Below are 19,179 nucleotides of genomic sequence, written 5' to 3'. Positions count from 1 at the left end.
AGGCAGCCCTGTTTAGGGAAGTTTTTAATATGTGACATTTTAATGTATTTTTAATCTTTGTTGGAAGCCGCCCAGAGTGGCTGGGGAAACCCAGCCAGATGGGAGGGGTACTAATAATAAATTATTATTACTATTAGCCAGCAGCCTAGTTTGCCGGCTACCTGTCATGGATGCTCTAGCTGAGATTCCTGCAACGCCGGGGGTTGGGCTAGATGACCTGGGGGGGGCCCATTCTGACTCCAGCATTCTACATTTCTGTGACTAGGTGGGCTCCTGTTGGCCGGATCCAGCTAGAGCTATTCTTACATTCCTATCCTCATTGCTACTTGCCAGGGTAAACGTCACGTTTTTCCTGGCGAAGGGGGCTTTTCAGATAGGTAAAGGTACCCCTGCCCGTACGGGCCAGTCTTGACAGACTCTAGGGTTGTGCGCTCATCTCACTCTATAGGCCGGGAGCCAGCGCTGTCCGCAGACACTTCTGGGTCATGTGGCCAGCGTGACAAGCTGCATCTGGCGAGCCAGCACAGCACACTGAACGCCGTTTACCTTCCCGCTGGTAAGCGGTCCCTATTTATCTACTTGCACCTGGGGGTGCTTTCGAACTGCTAGGTTGGCCGGCGCTGGGACCGAGCAACGGGAGCGCACCCCGCCACGGGGATTCGAACCGCCGACCATGCGATCGGCAAGTCCTAGGCGCTGAGGTTTCACCCACAGCGCCACCCGCGTCCCTGATGCTTTTCAGATAAGCAGGCCCAAAACCCCGGCCAGGTTTCGCTGTGGGTCAGGGCTGAGATCTGGGGTGGCAGCGGAGGTGAGGTAGACCAGCTTACCCGATTCATGATGTCGACTGTGAGCGCATGAGTCCAGTAGCAATCGTGCACTGAGACAAAGGTCAGCCCCTCCCTAGGAAACACAAAAAAGTCAAGCTGCACAACGGCTGAGGTGTCAAGGCTTTCCTGTTTAGATAAGCCCACTCAGGTGCTGAGATATACCAATGTGAAATAAATACCATATTTTTTGCTCTGTAAGACTCCCTTTTTCCCTCCTAAAAAGTAAGGGGAAATGTGTGTGCGTCTTAGGGAGCGAATGCAGGCTGCGCAGCTATCCCAGAAGCCAGAACAGCAAGAGGGATTGCTGTTTTCACCGCGCAGCGATCCCTCTTGCTGTTCTGTCTTCTGAGATTCAGAATCTTTTTTTCCTTGTTTTCCTCCTCCAAAAACTAGGTGCGTCTCGTGGTCTTACAGAGCAAAAAATATGGTATATTTTTGTATACCGTTTTCGGGTCACCTTCAAAGGTAGTCTCACGGAGTGCGCATGCCAGAACAGAACGAACAGAACAGAACACACCTTGTTTTAGAGGGGGAGAACAAGAAAAAAAAAATTCCTGTTCTCCCCCTCCTATGGTCCAGTGCGTCCAATAGAGCAAAAAATACGGTGATTTTTTAAGAAAGACAGGAAAAGTGGAAGAGGCAGTCCGGCAAGTGAAAACCCGTCTGCTCCCTGACCGTCTCCTGAGACATGGTCTCCCAGAACCTGGACCCCTAGAATCTCCAGGTTAGGAGAGAGTCCGTGCCTGCAGAGATGCTGCCAACCAGTGCTGGCAGTGCTGGTCTAGATGGGAGCAGTGGCTGAACACTGCATAAGGCAGCTTCTGACGTCCCTTGACTGTGACCAGGGGCTGCCGTCAGCCTGGTAAAAGGAAAAACCGTTCTCCAAAATAAAAACGGATTGGGAGGAGGGTAAAGGAGGGACGACCCCTCCCTGTGGTCAAGGGCTCTGTTTGCATCTACCGTATTTTTCGCTCTATAAGACACACCAGACCACAAGACGCACCTAGTTTTTGGAGGAGGAAAACAAGAAAAAACATATTCTGAATCTCAGGAGCCAGAACAGCAAGAGGGATCGCTGCGCAGCGAAAGCAACAATCCCTCTTGCTGTTCTGGCTTCTGGGATAGCTGCGCAGCCTGCATTCGCTCCATAAGATGCACACACATTTCCCCTTACTTTTTAAGAGGGAAAAAGTGAGTCATATAGAGCAAAAAAATACGGTAATCCCCAGGCTGGGAGCACCACCCAGTGGCGTTAGAGCAAAGAGCAAGAAAAGGAGCGGCTTTGAGGTAGCTACTTTCCTAAAAGCCATGCCCAGTGTATGCCGAGAGCCAGTGTGGTGTAGTGGTTAAGAGCGGTGGACTCCTAATCTGGGGGACCAGGTTCGCGTCTCCGCTCCTCCACCTGCAGCTGCTGGGTGACCTTGGGCCGGTCACACTTCTCTGAAGTCTCTCAGCCCCACTCACCTCACAGAGTGTTTGTTGTGGGGGAGGAAGGGAAAGGAGAATGTTAGCCGCTTTGAGACTCCTTAAAAGGAGTGAAAGGCGGGATATCAAATCCAAACTCTTCCTCTTCTTCTTCTTCACAAGTTGGGTTATTTAATTTACGGGCTGGGGGACGCCCCAATACGGCCCCAAACCCCTGGGCTGGATCAGGGCCACTGCCTTTCTCGTGCTTCGAATCCGGCGACTCGGGTCCTGCCCTCCGGAGCAGCAGGGAACAAGGGACAGCTCCGTCGGGAACAGAATGAGACGCTCAACATCCGGGTTGCGAGTTCGAATCCTACGTTGGGCGAAAGATTCCTGCATTGCCCAGGGTTGGGATAGATAATGCTTGGGTCCCTTCCAACCTTAATGCTGAAATGGCAAAATTAACTGAGAAGCTCAAGGAGCCAAGAGGACATGAACTTTTTTAAAAAAATGGGAAAAACTTATTTAGGAGACCATTGTGAGCCGATGAAAACACGAGCAGGATTTTAACCACACTTGCAACAAAAACTATGGACAGCTTCGATGGATAAAAAATGTGGATAACGGACTGATATAATATTGACATTAGGACCCATAGAGGGGAAAGTCTTGAGATTCAAAGCAATCTCTTCATGTGGATTTTTAATTGACTTGGTTATAACTTTATATTTTCTAAAATCAAATACCGTACTTTTTGCTCTGTAAGACTCCCCTTTTCCCTCCTAAAAAGTATGGGGAAATGTGTGCGCGTCTTATGGAGCGAATGCAGGCTGCGCAGCTATCCCAGAAGCCAGAACAGCAAGAGGGATTGCCGCTTTCGCTGCGCAGCGATCCCTCTTGCTGTTCTGGCTTCTGAGATTCAGAATATTCTTTTTCTTGTTTTCCTCCTAGGTGCGTCTTGTGGCCTGGTGAGTCTTATAGAGCAAAAAATACGGTAGAAATGACTAAATAAGTAATAAATTGGGAAGTGCCTGTAGCATGTAAAGCAAACTACGACAACGAATTCATCAGAATAACTAATACAACTTTGGCGTTGCAGAAAGTTGCTGTCACTCTGTTGGCTGATTTCCCCGTTAACGCCGTTTCGGGAAAGGGAGCGCTGCACCCCGTTTTTAGCCGCCTGGGGGAAGGAGCGCCCCAAAAGCATCTCAGAACACAAAAAGGAACCCTTACCTGTGACAGTGCAAAGCTGTTAGCATCATGTGTGTGGAATCCAGGGAATGGATGAAGTTCGGGGGGAAAGCGTTCTTCTGCTTCACTGTGTCGGGCTTCCTGCGGGGAAGTCGAGGCAAGAGAGGGTGTTTCAGGAGGAGGGCAGAGTCGCTATTGTGCTCAGTTCCCGCTTGCGGACGCCTTGGGCTATTTCCGGCGCTGCACGATGTTCAGCTGTCTCCCAGCTCCATCTGGTACGCAGGCTGAGACCCTACCTGCCCGCGGACTGTCTGGCCAGAGTGGTGTATGCTCTAGTTATCTCCCGCTTGGACTACTGCCATGCACTCTCCGTGGGGCTACCTTTGAAGGTGACCCGGAAACGGCAACTAATCCAGAATGCGTCAGCTAGACTGGGGACTGGGAGCGGCTGCCGAGACCACATAACACCGGTCCTGAAAGACCTACGTTGGCTCCCAGGACGTTTCTGAGCACAATTCAAAGTGCTGGGGCTGACCTTGAAAGCCCTAAACGGCCCAGTATCCCTGAAGGAGCGTCTCCACCCCCATCGTCCAGCCCAGACACTGAGGTCCAGCTCCGAGGGCCTTCTGGCAGTTCCCTCCCTGCGAGATGTGAGGTTACAGGGAACCAGGCAGAGGGCCTTCTCGGTGGTGGCACCCTCCCTTCAGATGTCAAGGAAAGAAACAACTATCTGACTTTTAGAATGCAGCCCTGTTTAGAGAAGTTTCTAATGTTTTATGTTTCGTCGCTTTAAAAAATTATTATTAATATTCTGTTGGGAGCCGCCCAGAGTGGCTGGGGAAACCCAGACAGATGGGCAGGCTATAAATAATTCTAATTATAACAACATGCCTTTTGAGGCAGGATCTTTATCCCACCTGCGCTGGATCCAAAAAAGTTTCTACAATTGAAAGACGGGCAGGGTATAAATAAATAGTAATTATTATTATTATCATTATTAGTGCTCTTTTTTTCTTAAAAAATGTCTAGGGGTACTCCCATTTTCCTACTCATATTGAAATACGGCCCCTCAATGAAGCCAAACTTAATTCACCAAAAATTATGCATACCCCTGCGTGCCCCCCGGAAAAAAAGGACTGATGGTGATGGTGATGATTATTAGTTACATATACATCCTAGCAAGCAACCTCTCTAGAAGTATTACGCTCCCGGCTCCCGAAATTCCAGCATTGCAGGGGTTGGGCTGGATGAGCTCTGGGTTCCCCTCCCGAGTTGAGGGAGCCCCTTCCAAGATGTTGCTTGCTCGGACACACGCATATCACATCCCACAACACCGGGAGAAGCCATCCCGGAACGGGCATTCTCCGCTCACTCTCACACCACAGCTGTCAACTTACAGATTTGAAAATAAGGGACCAGCAGCCTCGAAAATAAGGGATCAGCGGCCAAAATAAGGGATTTTTCGGACACAGGTATGTTCGACTTCTGAGCCCCTCCGAGCCAAAGGCAGAAAGCCCAGCCAGCAGCCAAACGAAGCCTCAAGCGGTGGTTCCCACAGCGCAGCAACCCAGCAAAGGGGACGCAGCAAGGAAAACCACCGTCACCTCTCCGCTGGGAAGCGCTGAGCAAAGTTGAGTCCCCAGGCAACGCGGCCGATTTGATTGGCACAAGACATGCAAGCTCCACCTCCCAGTCATTCTTAGATCCTTATTGGGTGAGCAACGCAGCCAAGCAACACAGCTGGAGCCTCCCTCCTCCCTGGCCGGGAGCGAGGGAGGGAGAGGAGCTGCTTCCTTTGAAACCCGGGAAATTTAAGGGACAGCATCAACAAGGGACAGCAGCGGGACACAGCGCTGGGATAAGGGACTTTCCTGCCAAATAAGGGACGGTTGACAGCTATGTCTCACACGCACAAAAGGAGTCGCTTCTTACAAGAGGGCAGCACCCTAAGAAGGGAGAAAAGATGCGCTTTCCCCTTCAACATTCCTGCTCTGGCCACCGGCAAAATTTTAGCCCGGCTCTCAAATCAGTTTGGACACGTTTCATCAGATCAGCAAAGCCCTTTTTGAGCCAGGCAGGTAAAACCTGGAGCCCCTCTCCCAAACCACCAAGATGAGATACTCACTGGGTGATGTCATGTCGCGACCTGAGATGGACCGACTGAATGGTGCTGTTAACCTTGGGGAAAGCAGAGGGGGGGGGGGAGGAAAAATAAGTACAGGTTGGCGCATCGTCTTCGCAAGGAGAGGAAGGAAACTGGAGCAGCCTTCGGTCTCATTGCGCATTTGGAGGGACAGCAGGGGTTCAGAGTGGTTCAAAACCCTGTGAAGGAAGGTTAGCAGATGTCCCCGTTTCCCAGAGACGGTCTCCAGATTTACAAATCAGTCAGCGGTTCGAATCCCCGCGACGGGCTGAGCTCCCGTTGCTCAATCCCTGCTCCTGCCAACCTAGCAGTTCAAAAGCACGCCAGTACAAGTAGATAAATAGGTACCGCTCTGGCGGGAAGGTAAACGGCGTTTCCGTGCGCTGCTCAGGTTCGCCAGAAGCGGCTTAGTCCTGCTGGCCACATGACCCGGAAGCTGTACGCCGGCTCCCTCGGCGAGATGAGCGCCGCAACCCCAGAGTCGGCCACGACTGGACCTAATGGTCAGGGGTCCCTTTACCTTTATATTTTAACCCTGACAAAATCCATCCGCATCAACAGAAGTTGAAAAGTGTCCCCGGATTCACTGGTAACCTTACTGTGAAGTCCACTGGGCAAATCTGCGGCCGCCACTCTCTCTGATAATCCAGAATGCGGCAGCTAGACAGGGGACTGGGAGCGGCTGCTGAGACCATATAACACCGGTCCTGAAAGACCTACATTGGCTCCCAAGACATTTCCGAACACAATTCAAAGTGTCAGTGCTGACCTTTAAAGCCCTAAACGGCCCAGTATCCCTGAAAGAGCGTCTCCACCCCCATCGTTCTGCCCGGACACTGAGGTCCAGCTCTGAGGGCCTTCTGGCGGTTCCCTCCCTGCGAGAAGCCAAGTTACAGGGAACCAGGCAGAGGGCCTTCTCGGTGGTGGCGCCCTCCCTGCAGATGTCAAGGAAATAAACAACTATCTTTACTTTTATAAGACATCTGAAGGCAGCCCTGTTCAGGGAAGTTTTTAATGTTTGATGTTTTATTCTGTTTTTATTACTCTGTTGGGAGCTGCCCAGAGTGGCTGGGGAGTCCCGTTCAGATGAACAGGGTATAAGTAGTAAATCATCATTATCATTATCATTATTATCATCATCATCATACAGATGAGTGAGGTATAAATATAATATAATATATATAATATAATTATATTATATTATATTATATTATATTATATTATATTATATTATATTATATTATATTATATTATATTATATTATTTTATATTATATTATATACTATACTGTATTATATTATATTATATTATTAGAGTGGTACCTCGGATTAAGTACTTAATTCGTTCCGGAGGTCCGTTCTTAACCTGAAACTGTTCTTAACCTGAAGCACCACTTTAGCTAATGTGGCCTCCCGCTGCCGCCGTGCCACCAGAGCACGATTTCTGTTCTCATCCTGAAGCAAAGTTCTTAACCTGAAGCACTATTTCTGGGTTAGCAGAGCCTGTAACCTGAAGCGTATGTAACCTGAAGCGTATGTAACCCGAGCTACTACTGTATATTATTATATTATATTATAATTAATTATATTATATTATATTATATTATATTATATTATATTATATTATATTATATTATATTATTATATTTCCCTCAGACTAGCCTACCCTGCAGGGACATCGTCCCAGTAACATGTGTTGCAGAGATCCATGCCTGCCACAACTCTGAGGTCAGGAAAGCAAGGCTACAACTAATGAATGAGGCTTTCTTGCTTATTATTATTATTAAAAATGAAAAACTTCTGTGTCTGGTGCAAAGTCCTACTCAAGAGTAGAACCACTGAAGCTGCTTAGACACGACAAGGAAGCTTCTTAGAGGGCCTCTTAAAATCAGCAGCAGATATTTTATCCCTCGGAGGAGGGATGATTAAAACCACATTTATTTATTTCTATTTTTCGGTGGGGAGAGGAAAAAGGGGAGTTCGGAGCGCTCTGCCTTCCCCAGGCAGACCCATCGGTGAGGGCGGCGATCGGCTGGTTATTCCTGGCAAATGTCACCTTGACTCTTCCACGCACACCCCCCCTTTCGGCTGACTCACACCCCTCTGCCTGCTGAGTCATGCTTTGCCACTGCAAAAAGCTGAGTCACTGCTCTGCCTGTCCTCAGGTGACTTTGATTTGCAGAGCTGCCCTTTTAAAATGTGGGTTTTTTCCCCCCCTCGTGTGTCTGTGTGTGTTTGTGTGTTATTGGGTTGTTGTTTTTATTCGAATTATGTGTTTTGGTGGTTTTATATTTTGATTTTGCCCATGGAGTTTTATATGCCTGTTGCCTTTTTAGAGACATCACCTTGCCAACAAAGATCTGTATAGTAAAAGCTCTGGCTTTCCCAGTAGTGATGTATTGAAGCGAGAGCTTCACCAACAAGAAGGCTGATTGCCGAAGAATGGATGCTTTTGAATTCTGGTGCTGGAGGAGACTCTTGAGAGTCCCATGGACTGCAAGAAGATCAAACCTCTCCATTCTGAAGGAAATCAGCCCTGAGTGCTCACTGGAAGGACAGATCCTGAAGCTGAGGCTCCAAGACTTTGGCCACCTCAGGAGAAGAGAAGACTCCCTGGAAAAGACCCTGATGTTGGGAAAGATGGAGGGCACAAGGAGAAGGGGACGACAGAGGATGAGATGGTGGGACAGTGTTCTTGAAGCTACAAACATGAGTCTGACCAAACTGCGGGAGGCAGTGGAAGACAGAAGGGCCTGGCGTGCTCTGGTCCAGGGGGTCACAAAGAGGCGGACATGACTAAACGACTAAACAACAACAACAACATTTGCATTCGTGAGAGAAAAACAGTGCGACATGCTTGTGCGAGGCAGACAGCACTTGCCCATGTGTGTGAGAGAGAGCATGTGTTTGCGCATAGGAAAGAGGGTCCGTATGGAAGTCGGAGCCAACTTGCCTCTTTCGCTCAAACACGCAAGTATACATGCTCAAACGCAGACAAACAGGCACACACACACTATTTGTGTGTGTCTTTTGTGCGTGTGTCCATTTGCGTGTGAATGCACCCTCTCCGCCTCACACACAAAGGCACACACGCACTTATCTGTGTGCGAGAGCGCTCGTGCGTCTGTTTGGCAGGAAAAGCTCCCTCAAACACACACACGTACAGTGGTACCTCGGGTTAAGTACTTAATTCGTTCCGGAGGTCTGTACTTAACCTGAAACTGTTCTTAATCTGAAGCACCACTTTAGCTAATGGGGCCTCCCGCTGCTGCTGTGCCGCCAGAGCATGATTTCTGTTCTCATCTTGAAGCAAAGTTCTTAACCTGAAGCACTAATTCTGGGTTAGCGGAGTCTGTAAGCTGAAGCGTATGTAAGCTGAAGCGTATGTAACCTGAAGCGTATGTAACCCAAGGTACCACTGTAGACACAAACTCTCTCTAACACACAGCGAGACAAACCATTAGATTCACAAAATGTTTAGAGGTATGCGTTTCCTGCGTCCCCCCAGAAAAAAAGCACTGGGTAAAAAGGTAAAGGCAAAGGACCCCTGGACGGTTAAGTCCAGTCAAAGGTGACTCTGGGGTTGCGGCACTCATCTCACTTTACTGGCTGAGGGAGCCGGCGTTTGTCTGCAGACAGCTTCCCAGGTCATGTGGCCAGCGGGACTAAGCTGCTTCTGGCGCAACGGGACACCGTGACGGAAACCAGAGCACACAGAAATGCCGTTTAGCTTCCCGCCGCAGCAGTACCTATTTATCTACTTGCGCTGGTGTGCTTTTGAACTGCTAGCTTGGTAGGAGTTGGGACCGAGCAACGGGAGCGCACTCCGTCGTGGGGATTTGAACCGCCGACCTTCTGATCGGCAAGCCCAAGAGGCTCAGTGGTTTAGACCACAGAGCCACCCACATCTTTAGAATTGGTCAGAGGCTCAGTTTGCAATAACAAGAGACTCAGTGGTTTTAGAGGGACGGGGGTGGCGCTGTGGGTTAAACCACAGAGCTTAGGACTCGCCGATCAGAAGGTAGGCAGTTCGAATCCCCATGACAGGGTGAGCTCCCGTTGCTCGGTCCCAGCTCCTGCACACCTAGCAGTTCGAAAGCACATCAAAGTGCAAGTAGATAAATAGGTAGTGCTCTGACGGGAAGGTAAACGGCGTTTCCATGCGCTGCTCTGGTTCGCCAGAAGCGGCTTAGTCCTGCTGGCCACATGACCCGGAAGCTGGACGCCGGCTCCCTCGGCCAATAAAGCGAGATGAGCGCTGCAACCCCAGAGTCGGTCACGACTGGACCTAATGGTCAGGGATCCCTTTACCCTTTACCTTTACAGTGGTTTTAGACCACAGCGCCACCCGCGTCCCCATGCGGCCGGATGTTCCCGGCTTGGCTTACCAGCGTGGTCTTCGAGCGATGGTATGGCTGGACGATGGGCAGTCCCAGGGGAGTCATCCACTCTACCGTCCGGCCAGACTTGGCAATGCACCGGGCGCTTTCGGTCAGCCAGCCCTGCGGGGGGAGAAAGGCAGTGAGCAATGCGGTTCCCATGGGGTGGACACCCCAGTTTCAGAAAGATACAGGCAAGCTGGAAGGCCACTGGTTCCCGCCCGTCACAAACCCACTTGGGAGCATCTCTGTGCTCTGTTTACCTCGCTGCCCATCCCCACATTTTCCCACCCTTCTCTTGCACCCTTTGCTGTGTAGCCCTAAGACTGAGGTCAGCAACGTCTACCTCACCTGGGCCGGTTCACTCCAGCGGAGATCCCTTTGTGGGCCAGGTCATGCAAGCACATGAGAGTGCGCAGCAGTGGTTTCCGGTGTCGGTGTCTGCACAGACACGATTTTCAGCGCCTGAGCCATAGCTGTCAACTTACAGATTTGAAAATAAGGGACCAGCAGCCTCGAAAATAAGGGATCAGCAGCCCAAATAAGGGATTTTGCTTAGCTTATACAGAAATCCGCCACTGATGGAGCCACGCTGCTTTGGCTGCCACTGACTGTGTTTTGCACGGGGTTGGACTAGATGATCCTAAGTGTCTACAACTCCCACCAAAGAAGAGCGGCAGACAAAACTGATGAACGACGCCGAGATGGCAAAGCTTACTGGCAGAATTAGAAACCAGGAAGAGGACCTCTTTAATAAAGAATGGGGAAAGTTTATCATTTATTTGAAAAGCTACATTGGTACGATTGACAGAAAACTAGTAAAAATTTGAACTACGGGTGGATAAATGATTTGTAAAAATAGAGTTATGAAAGGGATGCAGAGGGGGAAATCACTATGTTAAGTTCCTGCACTGGTTGGAGGGGATGCTAAGCAGCACGTCGGGGCTGCCGTCGTCCTGGTGCAAGGAGTTCCATCGGCCCTTCCCTGCCCGAGAGAGAGGGAGGGAAAGAGACTCTTGCTCACGCCGCCCACGAGCCCGGCATGAGGCGGTTGCAGCACCGCCGTGGCTGTTGAAGCGCCGCCTTTCTGCATCCCTCCCCATCCCCCCTCCTCTTCCTCCTCCCTCAGGCCGCATTTTCAGCCGCCGTCGCCACTGCCGCCTCCGGCTTCTCCTGGCAGCGCGGCAGAGGTCTCGCAAGAGAGGGGCTGCCTGCCTGCCCGCCGCCACCTGTCTCCTCACAACGTGCCCCTGAGGGGGAAAAGGGAGAGAGGGAGACGCAGCAACTCGTGCGCGCTCTCTCTCTTGCGGCGGAGGACACTGAGCCGCGGCTTCCTTCCCGAGCCGGGAGAGCATGAAACCAGGGAAATTTAAGGGACATCATCAATAAGGGACAGCAGCGGGACACGGTGGTGGGATAAGGGAGTTTCCCGCCAAATAAGGGGCGGTTGACAGCTATGGTCTGAGCATGCACAGACGCGATTTTCACCACCACAGAAGTGAGTTCTTGCATTGTGCTGTGCTGGTTTAGCGCAGGGCACCGGACTCACTGAGTGGGTGGCTCGGTTCGGGGGTGGCTTGTGGGCCGGTTAAATGACCCCCATGGGCTGCTTGTGACCCATGGGCCTTAGGTTGCTGACCCCTGCCCTAAGACATATAGGTTCCCCGCACATATGCGCAATCAACTCAGCACATTGTGTACAGAAATTAATAATAATAATAATAATAATAATAATAATAATAATAATAATAATAATTTATTATTTATACCCCGCCCATCCGGCTGGGTTTCCCCAGCCACTTTGGGCGGCTTCCAACAAAACACTAAAATACAATAACCTATTAAACATTAAAAGCTTCCCTAAAAGGGCTGCCTTTAGATATCTTCTAAAAGTTTGGTAGTTATTTTTCTCTTTGACATCTGACGGGAGGGCGTGCCACAGGGCGGGCGCCACCACCAAGAAGGCCCTCTGCCTGGTTCCCTGGAACAGGCTTCTTGCAGGTAGGGAACCGCCAGAAGTTCCTCGGAGCGGGAGCTCAGTGTCTAGGCTGGACGATGGGGGTGGAGACGCTCCTTCAGGTATACTGGACTTTAAAGGTCAGCACCAACACTTTGAATTGTGCTCGGAAACGTACTGGGAGCCAGTGTAGGTGTTTCAAGAGCAGTGTTATTTGGTCTCGGCGGCCCCTCTCTGTCCCCAGTCTAGCTGCCGCATTCTGGATTAGTTGTAGTTTCCGGGTCACCTTCAAAGGTAGCCCCACGTAGAGCACATGGCAGTAGTCCAAGCGGGAGATAACTAGAGCATGCACCACTCTGGCGAGACAGTCTGCGGGCAGGGAGGGTCTCATCCTGCGTACCAGATGGAGCTGATAAACAGCTGCCCTGGATTAATAATAATAATAATAATAATAATAATAATAATAATATTTCTACCCTGCCCATCTGGCTGGGTTTCCCCAGCCACTCTGGGCGGCTCCCAACAGAACATTAAAAACACTCCCTGAAGCGTTTGCAAATAAATGAAGCACAGGAGGTACCTGGATTTCTCGAGTTCCTGAGAACATCTCCTTGAGGCTGTTGAAGACTTGCTGCACGAGGTAATGAGATGCTTCCCAAACGTATTCCTGGACGGAGGGAACGCAAAATGGGTATAGTGAAAAGGCAGAAATGGGGGAACCTCACAACACTTTCGCCCCTCGCCCCTTTTGCTAGGGCCCTGGTTGTCAAACTTCCTTCTCTGTGCCGTACTTTCAGAATGAGAAAAAAATTGCCTCTGATTTTTTTTAAATAGAAACATTGTAAAACAGAAAAAATCAACTCCCAGCAGTACTTGGTTTGTAACACAGAACGCAGCAGCTTTATCACAAGACCGTGGGAACATGCAGGAAGCATGAAATGATGTAGCCATGTGAGAACATTAAAGGTGAAGGTAAAGGGACCAGTGACCATTAGGTCGTCGTGGCCGACACTGGGGTTGCGGCGCTCATCTCGCTTTATTGGCCGAGGGAGCCAACGTACAGCTTCCGGGTCATGTGGCCAGCAGGACTAAGCCGCTTCTGGGGAAACCAGAGCAGCGCTCGGAAACGCCGTTTCCCTTCCCGCCAGAGCGGTACCTATTTATCTACTTGCACTGGTGTGCTTTCGAACTGCTAGGTTGGCAGGAGCAGGGATCGAGCAACGGGAGCTCACCCCTTCGAGGGGATTCGAACCACCGACATTCTGATCGGCAAATCCTAGGCTCTGTGGTTTAACCCACAGCGCCACCTGCGTCCCTTGTGAGAACATTAATCAATCCCAAAATATAAATGTTGATATAATACAAGGTGTGACCGGGACGTTCGGTGAGTGGTCACAGGAATCGGACAGTGAGAAATATCAGAACATACAATCGGCATCGGAAACCCATGAAATGCTCACAATTGTGCACAATTGTAACTCGAAAGACAGTTTATGAGTGGTTTAAGCGTTTCCGTGAAGGGCGGCAAACCGTCGAAGATGACCCTCTGTCTGGTAGACTGGCAGCAAGCAGAATGGCAGCAAATGTCGACAGAGTCCGTGAGTTATTGATGCGGGATTTGCGCTTGTCCATCAGAATGATGGTCGAAGAATTGCATATTCTGCACGAAATTGTTCCTGAGGTTACTGAGTTGTCCCACCCTCTGTATTCTCCTGATCTGGCCCCACCGGATTTCGTTCTGTTTCCAAAACTGAAATCTTCACTGAAAGGGAACAGATTTTTTCAACATTTCACACATCCAAGCCTCTGTGACGAGGGAACTGAAAGTAGTACGGAAAAAGGACTTCTCCAGAAGTTTCCAACAGTTCTACAAACGTTGTCAACGGTGCCTTGTATCAGAGGGGGCCTACTTTGAAGGACTGTAAGGCATGCACAGGGACGCAGGTGGCGCTGTGGGTTAAACCACAGAGCCTAGGACTTGCCGATCAGAAGGTCGGGGGTTCGAATCCCCGCGACGGAGTGAGCTCCCGTTGCTCGGTACCTGCTCCTGCCAACCTAGCAGTTCAAAAGCACGTCAAAAGAAAGAAAGAAAGAGCGAACCTGCGGGAACTCGTCAATCTCCTTGAGGCGCTTCTCGATTTGGAGGCGCCCACCGTAGCGGGTGACCCCGTACACAACCGTCATCACCGTCTGTTTCACCACCTTGCGGCCGATGAACCCATCCAGGACCTGGGCGATTTTGACGCCTTGCTCGGCGTCCCGCTTCCGGTACACTTCCACCTGCAAGCGAGGAGGGGAAGGGATAAAAGACAAAGGCATTGTGAGAGCTGGACCATCAAGAAGGCTGATCGCCAAAGAATGGATGCTTTTGAATTCTGGTGCTGGAGGAGACTCTTGAGAGTCCCATGGTCTGCGAGAAGATCAAACCTCTCCATTTGGAAGGAAATCAGCCCTGAGTGCTCACTGGAAGGGCATGCATTCGGGGAGGAAGGGACAACTCAAAAGGCTTTTCTGCAGTGGGAGCGCCCCGGAGCCAAGCTCTTACCTGCTGAGCCACCCCGCTGTAGACATCTTGCGGCACATCGCAAGGGGAAAGGTTCACTGAGGTGGCGCCCACTATGTCCCGCCCGAGGGCCGCGTAGTGCTGCAGCCCGTTGCAGGAGCCGTCCTGGGGAGGAGGGAAAAGGCAGAAAGGGAATTAGACGGCGGCGGTGGTGATTTAAATAAAATGGATGGATGGATGGATGGAAAGGAACCCTGCTGGAGCAAACCGATTCATGTGTGGGAAACTCAGGCTTCAGGCAACAGCTCCCCCATTTTGCATGCTCCTGGTCCTCAGCGTTTAGGAATCGCAGGTAGACTGCCCTGGCTCTGGAGGTTCCACTTTTCTATCATATAACATACGTCAACAAGAGCAGCCCTGCTAGATATCTTTCTCTCCAAGACTGATTTGAGACGGCATGAATATCCTTTGGGCTTGCATATTTTGAGTGTCACACTGAGATACGGTCGTACCTCGTAAGTCAGACGGAATCCGTTCTGGAAGTCCGCTCAGCTTCCAAAACGTCCGGAAACCAAAGCGCGGCTTCCGATTGGCTGCAGGAAGCTCCTACAGCCAATCGGAAGCTGAATAAGCCGTGTCGGATGTTCGGGTTCCAAAGAACGTTCGCAATATGCTCTTATTTTGCAGACAGAGTTGTGCCTGGGTGAGGTTTTACTCTCCGTATTCCCCCGTTGTTTGATACGGATCCCTACCCTACAGGCGTTATTCAGAACAGCGGTTTGCAGAACCCACCAATGCAACAAAATCGGGAAGTGTGAGAATCAATGGCGCATTTATTCAAAATCCAATTAAAAACCAAATTGATGAACTTGCTTCGGTGATGCCCCTTTCTCAAAAATCTGATAAGTACAGATGCATATGTGTTAGCTTTGAGGATCTGATCAAAGACTTTGCAATTAGAAATAAAAGGAGGAAACCTTTCAAATATAAAGTGGAAATATGCAAAAAAACACGCACGTTATTTTCCATCTCACTGTAGCTTTTCTTTCATTTAAAATTTTATGGTTGTTTATATATTGAATAGGATATATATCTAATCCTTTTAAGTGCTTAGGGCTACTAAAGGTCTTAATCCGGGCCCGACGGCAAGGTAAAGAGCTGCAGTGTCGACATTTGCCAAACGCTGTGTAATGAAAGTGTCGCCACCGCGACTCCCCTTTACAGTCGCACCCCGGAAGTCGAACGGAATCCGTTCCGGAAGTCCGTTGGCTTCCAAAACATTCGGAAACCAAGGCGCAGCTTCCGATTGGCTGCAGGAAACTCCTGCAGCCAATCCGAAGCCGCGTCGGACGTTCGGGTTCCAAAGAACGTTTGCAAACTGGAACGCTCATTTCCGGGTTTGCGGCGTTTGGAAGCCGAAACGTTTGACTTGCGAGGCGTTTGGGATCCCAAGGTACGACTGTACTTCCAATTCATGAACGGAAAGGGGTAAAGAGCACATTTGAGGGGAGAGGCGGCTCCCCCCCCATACATACCTGATGGACAGGGAAATGGGAGACGTACTCAGCAGGGTTCGGGGTTCTGGAGGCCTTGGCGATCTCCATGCAACAGGCCAAAGCCTGCCACGGCTCGTCCGTGTTCATCCACCACTTCCGGCCCTGGCAAGGGTAAGGTGAAGAAAGGGTTAAGCCGACTGGGAGAAGTACCCAGGACTAGAAACTTGAGAAAATTCTATTTATGAAGAAACCAGAGGCCTTTCTCCTTGGAATAACAGGTTCTGAACTGCCCAAAAAAGATGTAAAAGTATTTTTGTATGCTGCAACTGCTGCACGGATTTTATTAGCCAAAAAATGGAAAACACAAGAGCTACCAAGGGTAGACGAATGGCAGATGAAGATGATGGAGTTTATGGAGCTGGCCGATCTCCCCGGGAGAATCCGCGACCAGAAAGAAGAGGAACATCAAGAAGACTGGAAGAAATTTAAAGACTATTTGAATAAATACTGTAATATTAAAGATATGTAATCACTTGAAAGAACTAATTAGGCCTAGGATTAAATTAGGATTAAATAAATAATAAAGAAAATGTACAATAAGGAAAGTTAGGAAATTTGATCATGACCAGAATATTGTTACCGTACTTTTCGGACCATAACACGCAGTTTTTTGCTCCTAGAAAGTAAGGGAAAATGCCTGTGCGTGTTAAGGAGCGAATGCACGGATCGGAGCCATGGCTGCCATCAGTCAAGCAAAGCGGGAGCCGCTTACACGCTCTACGAGGCTCTCGCTTTGCTTGCTTTAAAGCGACCTGGAGCCGGGGAGGAGGGAGGGAAGGAGAGCCATGGCAGCAAAGCGGGCAGCAGCCACTTACACGGGAGGAGGGACAGACGCTAGCAAAGGTCCGTGAGCTCTCTAAACAGAGCAATGAGGCTGCAGAGGGACGGCAGGAAAGATAAAATTTAAGCAACCAGCAGCAAAATAAAACCAACCTCGAGCTCTGAGCCACGCAGTGAAAACCAGGAAGTTAAAGAAAAAAGGCTGGGGATGAGGGAGAGGGGAAAACTTCGCAAATCCCCGAGTCTCAGCTGATCCGCTGGGAGGGAGCAGCTTGTTTTCAGGCAGGATAGATTCGAGCGTTGTCTGGGTCCTAGTGCCCCTACCACTTTTTTGTGCTCCATTCTATTGCTGCTGGTGGCTGCTTATCACTCAGGCTGCAAGGAGGAGCACTTTTACACAGCTAATGGTGAATCCCCTGCAATCCAAGTCCTCCTCACTTGCTCAAATCTATTCTGCCTCAAAACAAGGAGCGGAAGGAAAAGGCTGCAAACTGTTAAATGGAAAAAAACCCAGGCACAGGGCAAGTAGCTTAAGTATACCTTTAAAGCAACAGTGCTCTTTCCCTCCCTCCTCCCCGCTCAGCTCACCGAAAAGCTCCTTCTCCACGCGTGCTCCCTTGAGTGCTTTTCCTTCCCTCCCCACTTAAAACGTGGTTACAAAGCAAGGATCCACATGGATCCTCAGGATTTTTGCATTGGGCTACCCCTTGCCAACAAAGGTTCGTATAGTTAAAGCTCTGGTTTTCCCAGTAGTGATGAATGGAAGTGAGAGCTGGACCATCAAGAAGGCTGATCGCCGAAGAATGGATGCTTTTGAATTCTGGTGCTGGAGGAGACTCTTGAGAGTCCCATGGACTGCAAGAAGATCAAACCTCTCCATTCGGAAGGAAATCAGCCCTGAGTGCTCACTGGAAGGACAGATCCTGAAGCTGAGGCTCCAAGACTTTGGCCACCTCAGGAGAAGAGAAGACTCCCTGGAAAAGACCCTGATGTTGGGAAAGATGGAGGGCACAAGGAGAAGGGGGCGACAGAGGACGAGATGGTTGGATAGTGTTTTCGAGGCTACCAGCATGAGTTTGACCAAACTGCGGGAGGCAGTAGAGGACAGAGGTGTCTGGCGTTCTCTGGTCCATGGGGTCACGAAGAGTCGGACACGACTAAACGACTAAACAACAGCAACAACAACAAACCCCAAACTCACCATCAGATCACATGTCTGTGGCCACAGCATGAACCATAAAAATCATGCACCCACTGTTTCGTTCAGAATATTTTTTTCTTGTTTTCCTCCTCTAAAAACTACGTGCGTGTTATGGTCAGATGCGTGTTATAGAGCGAAAAATACGGTATATGAAATAATGATATTGGAAACTGCTGCATTTAATTACAAGGAAATTCAGATGGAAGAGGTTAGAGGAAGCCAAGTAATATGTTTATGAAGATGGATTTTAATTAACTAATTAGGTTTTAGTGTATGTCGTAGTATATGGGATGTGGGAAGTATTTCATGTTATTTATTTTTTATTATTTTCTTCTTTTTCCGCTTTATTATTGCCTATTCTCTTTTTTGTTATGTTATGCTTTTTGAATGAAAATTAATAAACATTATTGTGGGGGGGGGAATAGAAACTTAAGAAAATTCTGCACGTGGAGAAAAGCTTCCCCTCTCTCTCCCATAAAGCTCAAATCTCTGGATGCCTAAAGAAGAAAACTGTTGGACTTTGGAACTCCCTGCCACCCAGTCAGCTGCTGTGCACCGACTTTTAAAGAGGACTGGGCAAACGGAGGAGGAGAAATCTATCCATGGCTATTGGGCCATTTTCCCTACGCGGAAAGAGGCAGTTCTTATTGCTATTGCCACCATCTCTATCACCAAACATCCCAACCATCTTATTACCTGCCCTTTACCCTAAAGGTAAAGGGACCCCTGACCATTAGGTCCAGTCATGGCCGACTCCGGGGTTGCGGCGCTCATCTCGCTTTACTGGCCGAGGGAGCCAGCGTACAGCTTCCAGGTCATGTGGCCAGCAGGACTAAGCCGCTTCTGGCGAACCAGAGCAGCGCATGGAAATGGCGTTTACCTTCCCGCCGGAGCGGTACCTATTTATCTACTTGCACTGGTGTGCTTTCGAACTGCTAGGTTGGCAGGAGCAGGGACTGAGCAACGGGAGCTCACCCCGTCATTGCGGGGATTCGAACCGCCAACCTTGCGACTGGCAAGTCCTAGGCTCTGTGGTTTAACCCACAGCGCCACCCACGTCCCACCGCCCTTTACCCTAAAGACCCTTAAAAACGTTCATATCAAGTCTATTTGTGCACGTATTGGCGTGTGTGTGTTTTTTGGGGGGTGTTATTGCAAAAGGAAGTAAATAAATCTGCATTTTACAACAAAACCACCCAGAACAGCACAAGCGAATTTGTATATATATATTTA

General features: G+C 49.6%; 1 protein-coding gene across 1 annotated transcript in view; it reads right to left on the bottom strand.

Moving 5' to 3' along the window:
• POLRMT (RNA polymerase mitochondrial) overlaps positions 1 to 19,179 on the bottom strand; it is a 50,652-nt gene that overhangs the window by 12,087 nt on the left and 19,386 nt on the right. The window contains exons 11-18 of the mRNA XM_081895386.1: positions 15,945 to 16,067; positions 14,452 to 14,574; positions 14,007 to 14,186; positions 12,487 to 12,573; positions 9,959 to 10,072; positions 5,554 to 5,606; positions 3,471 to 3,569; positions 831 to 903 (exon numbers count right to left, since the gene is read on the bottom strand). Of these exons, the coding sequence (XP_081751512.1) occupies positions 831 to 903; positions 3,471 to 3,569; positions 5,554 to 5,606; positions 9,959 to 10,072; positions 12,487 to 12,573; positions 14,007 to 14,186; positions 14,452 to 14,574; positions 15,945 to 16,067 (852 nt within the window). The remainder of the gene's footprint in view (positions 1 to 830; positions 904 to 3,470; positions 3,570 to 5,553; positions 5,607 to 9,958; positions 10,073 to 12,486; positions 12,574 to 14,006; positions 14,187 to 14,451; positions 14,575 to 15,944; positions 16,068 to 19,179) is intronic.

Source organism: Podarcis melisellensis (genome assembly GCF_964234715.1).
Source record: "Podarcis melisellensis genome assembly, chromosome: 18".
Taxonomy (NCBI): Eukaryota; Metazoa; Chordata; class Lepidosauria; order Squamata; family Lacertidae; genus Podarcis; species Podarcis melisellensis.
This window is presented reverse-complemented; position numbering and strand designations above follow the sequence as displayed.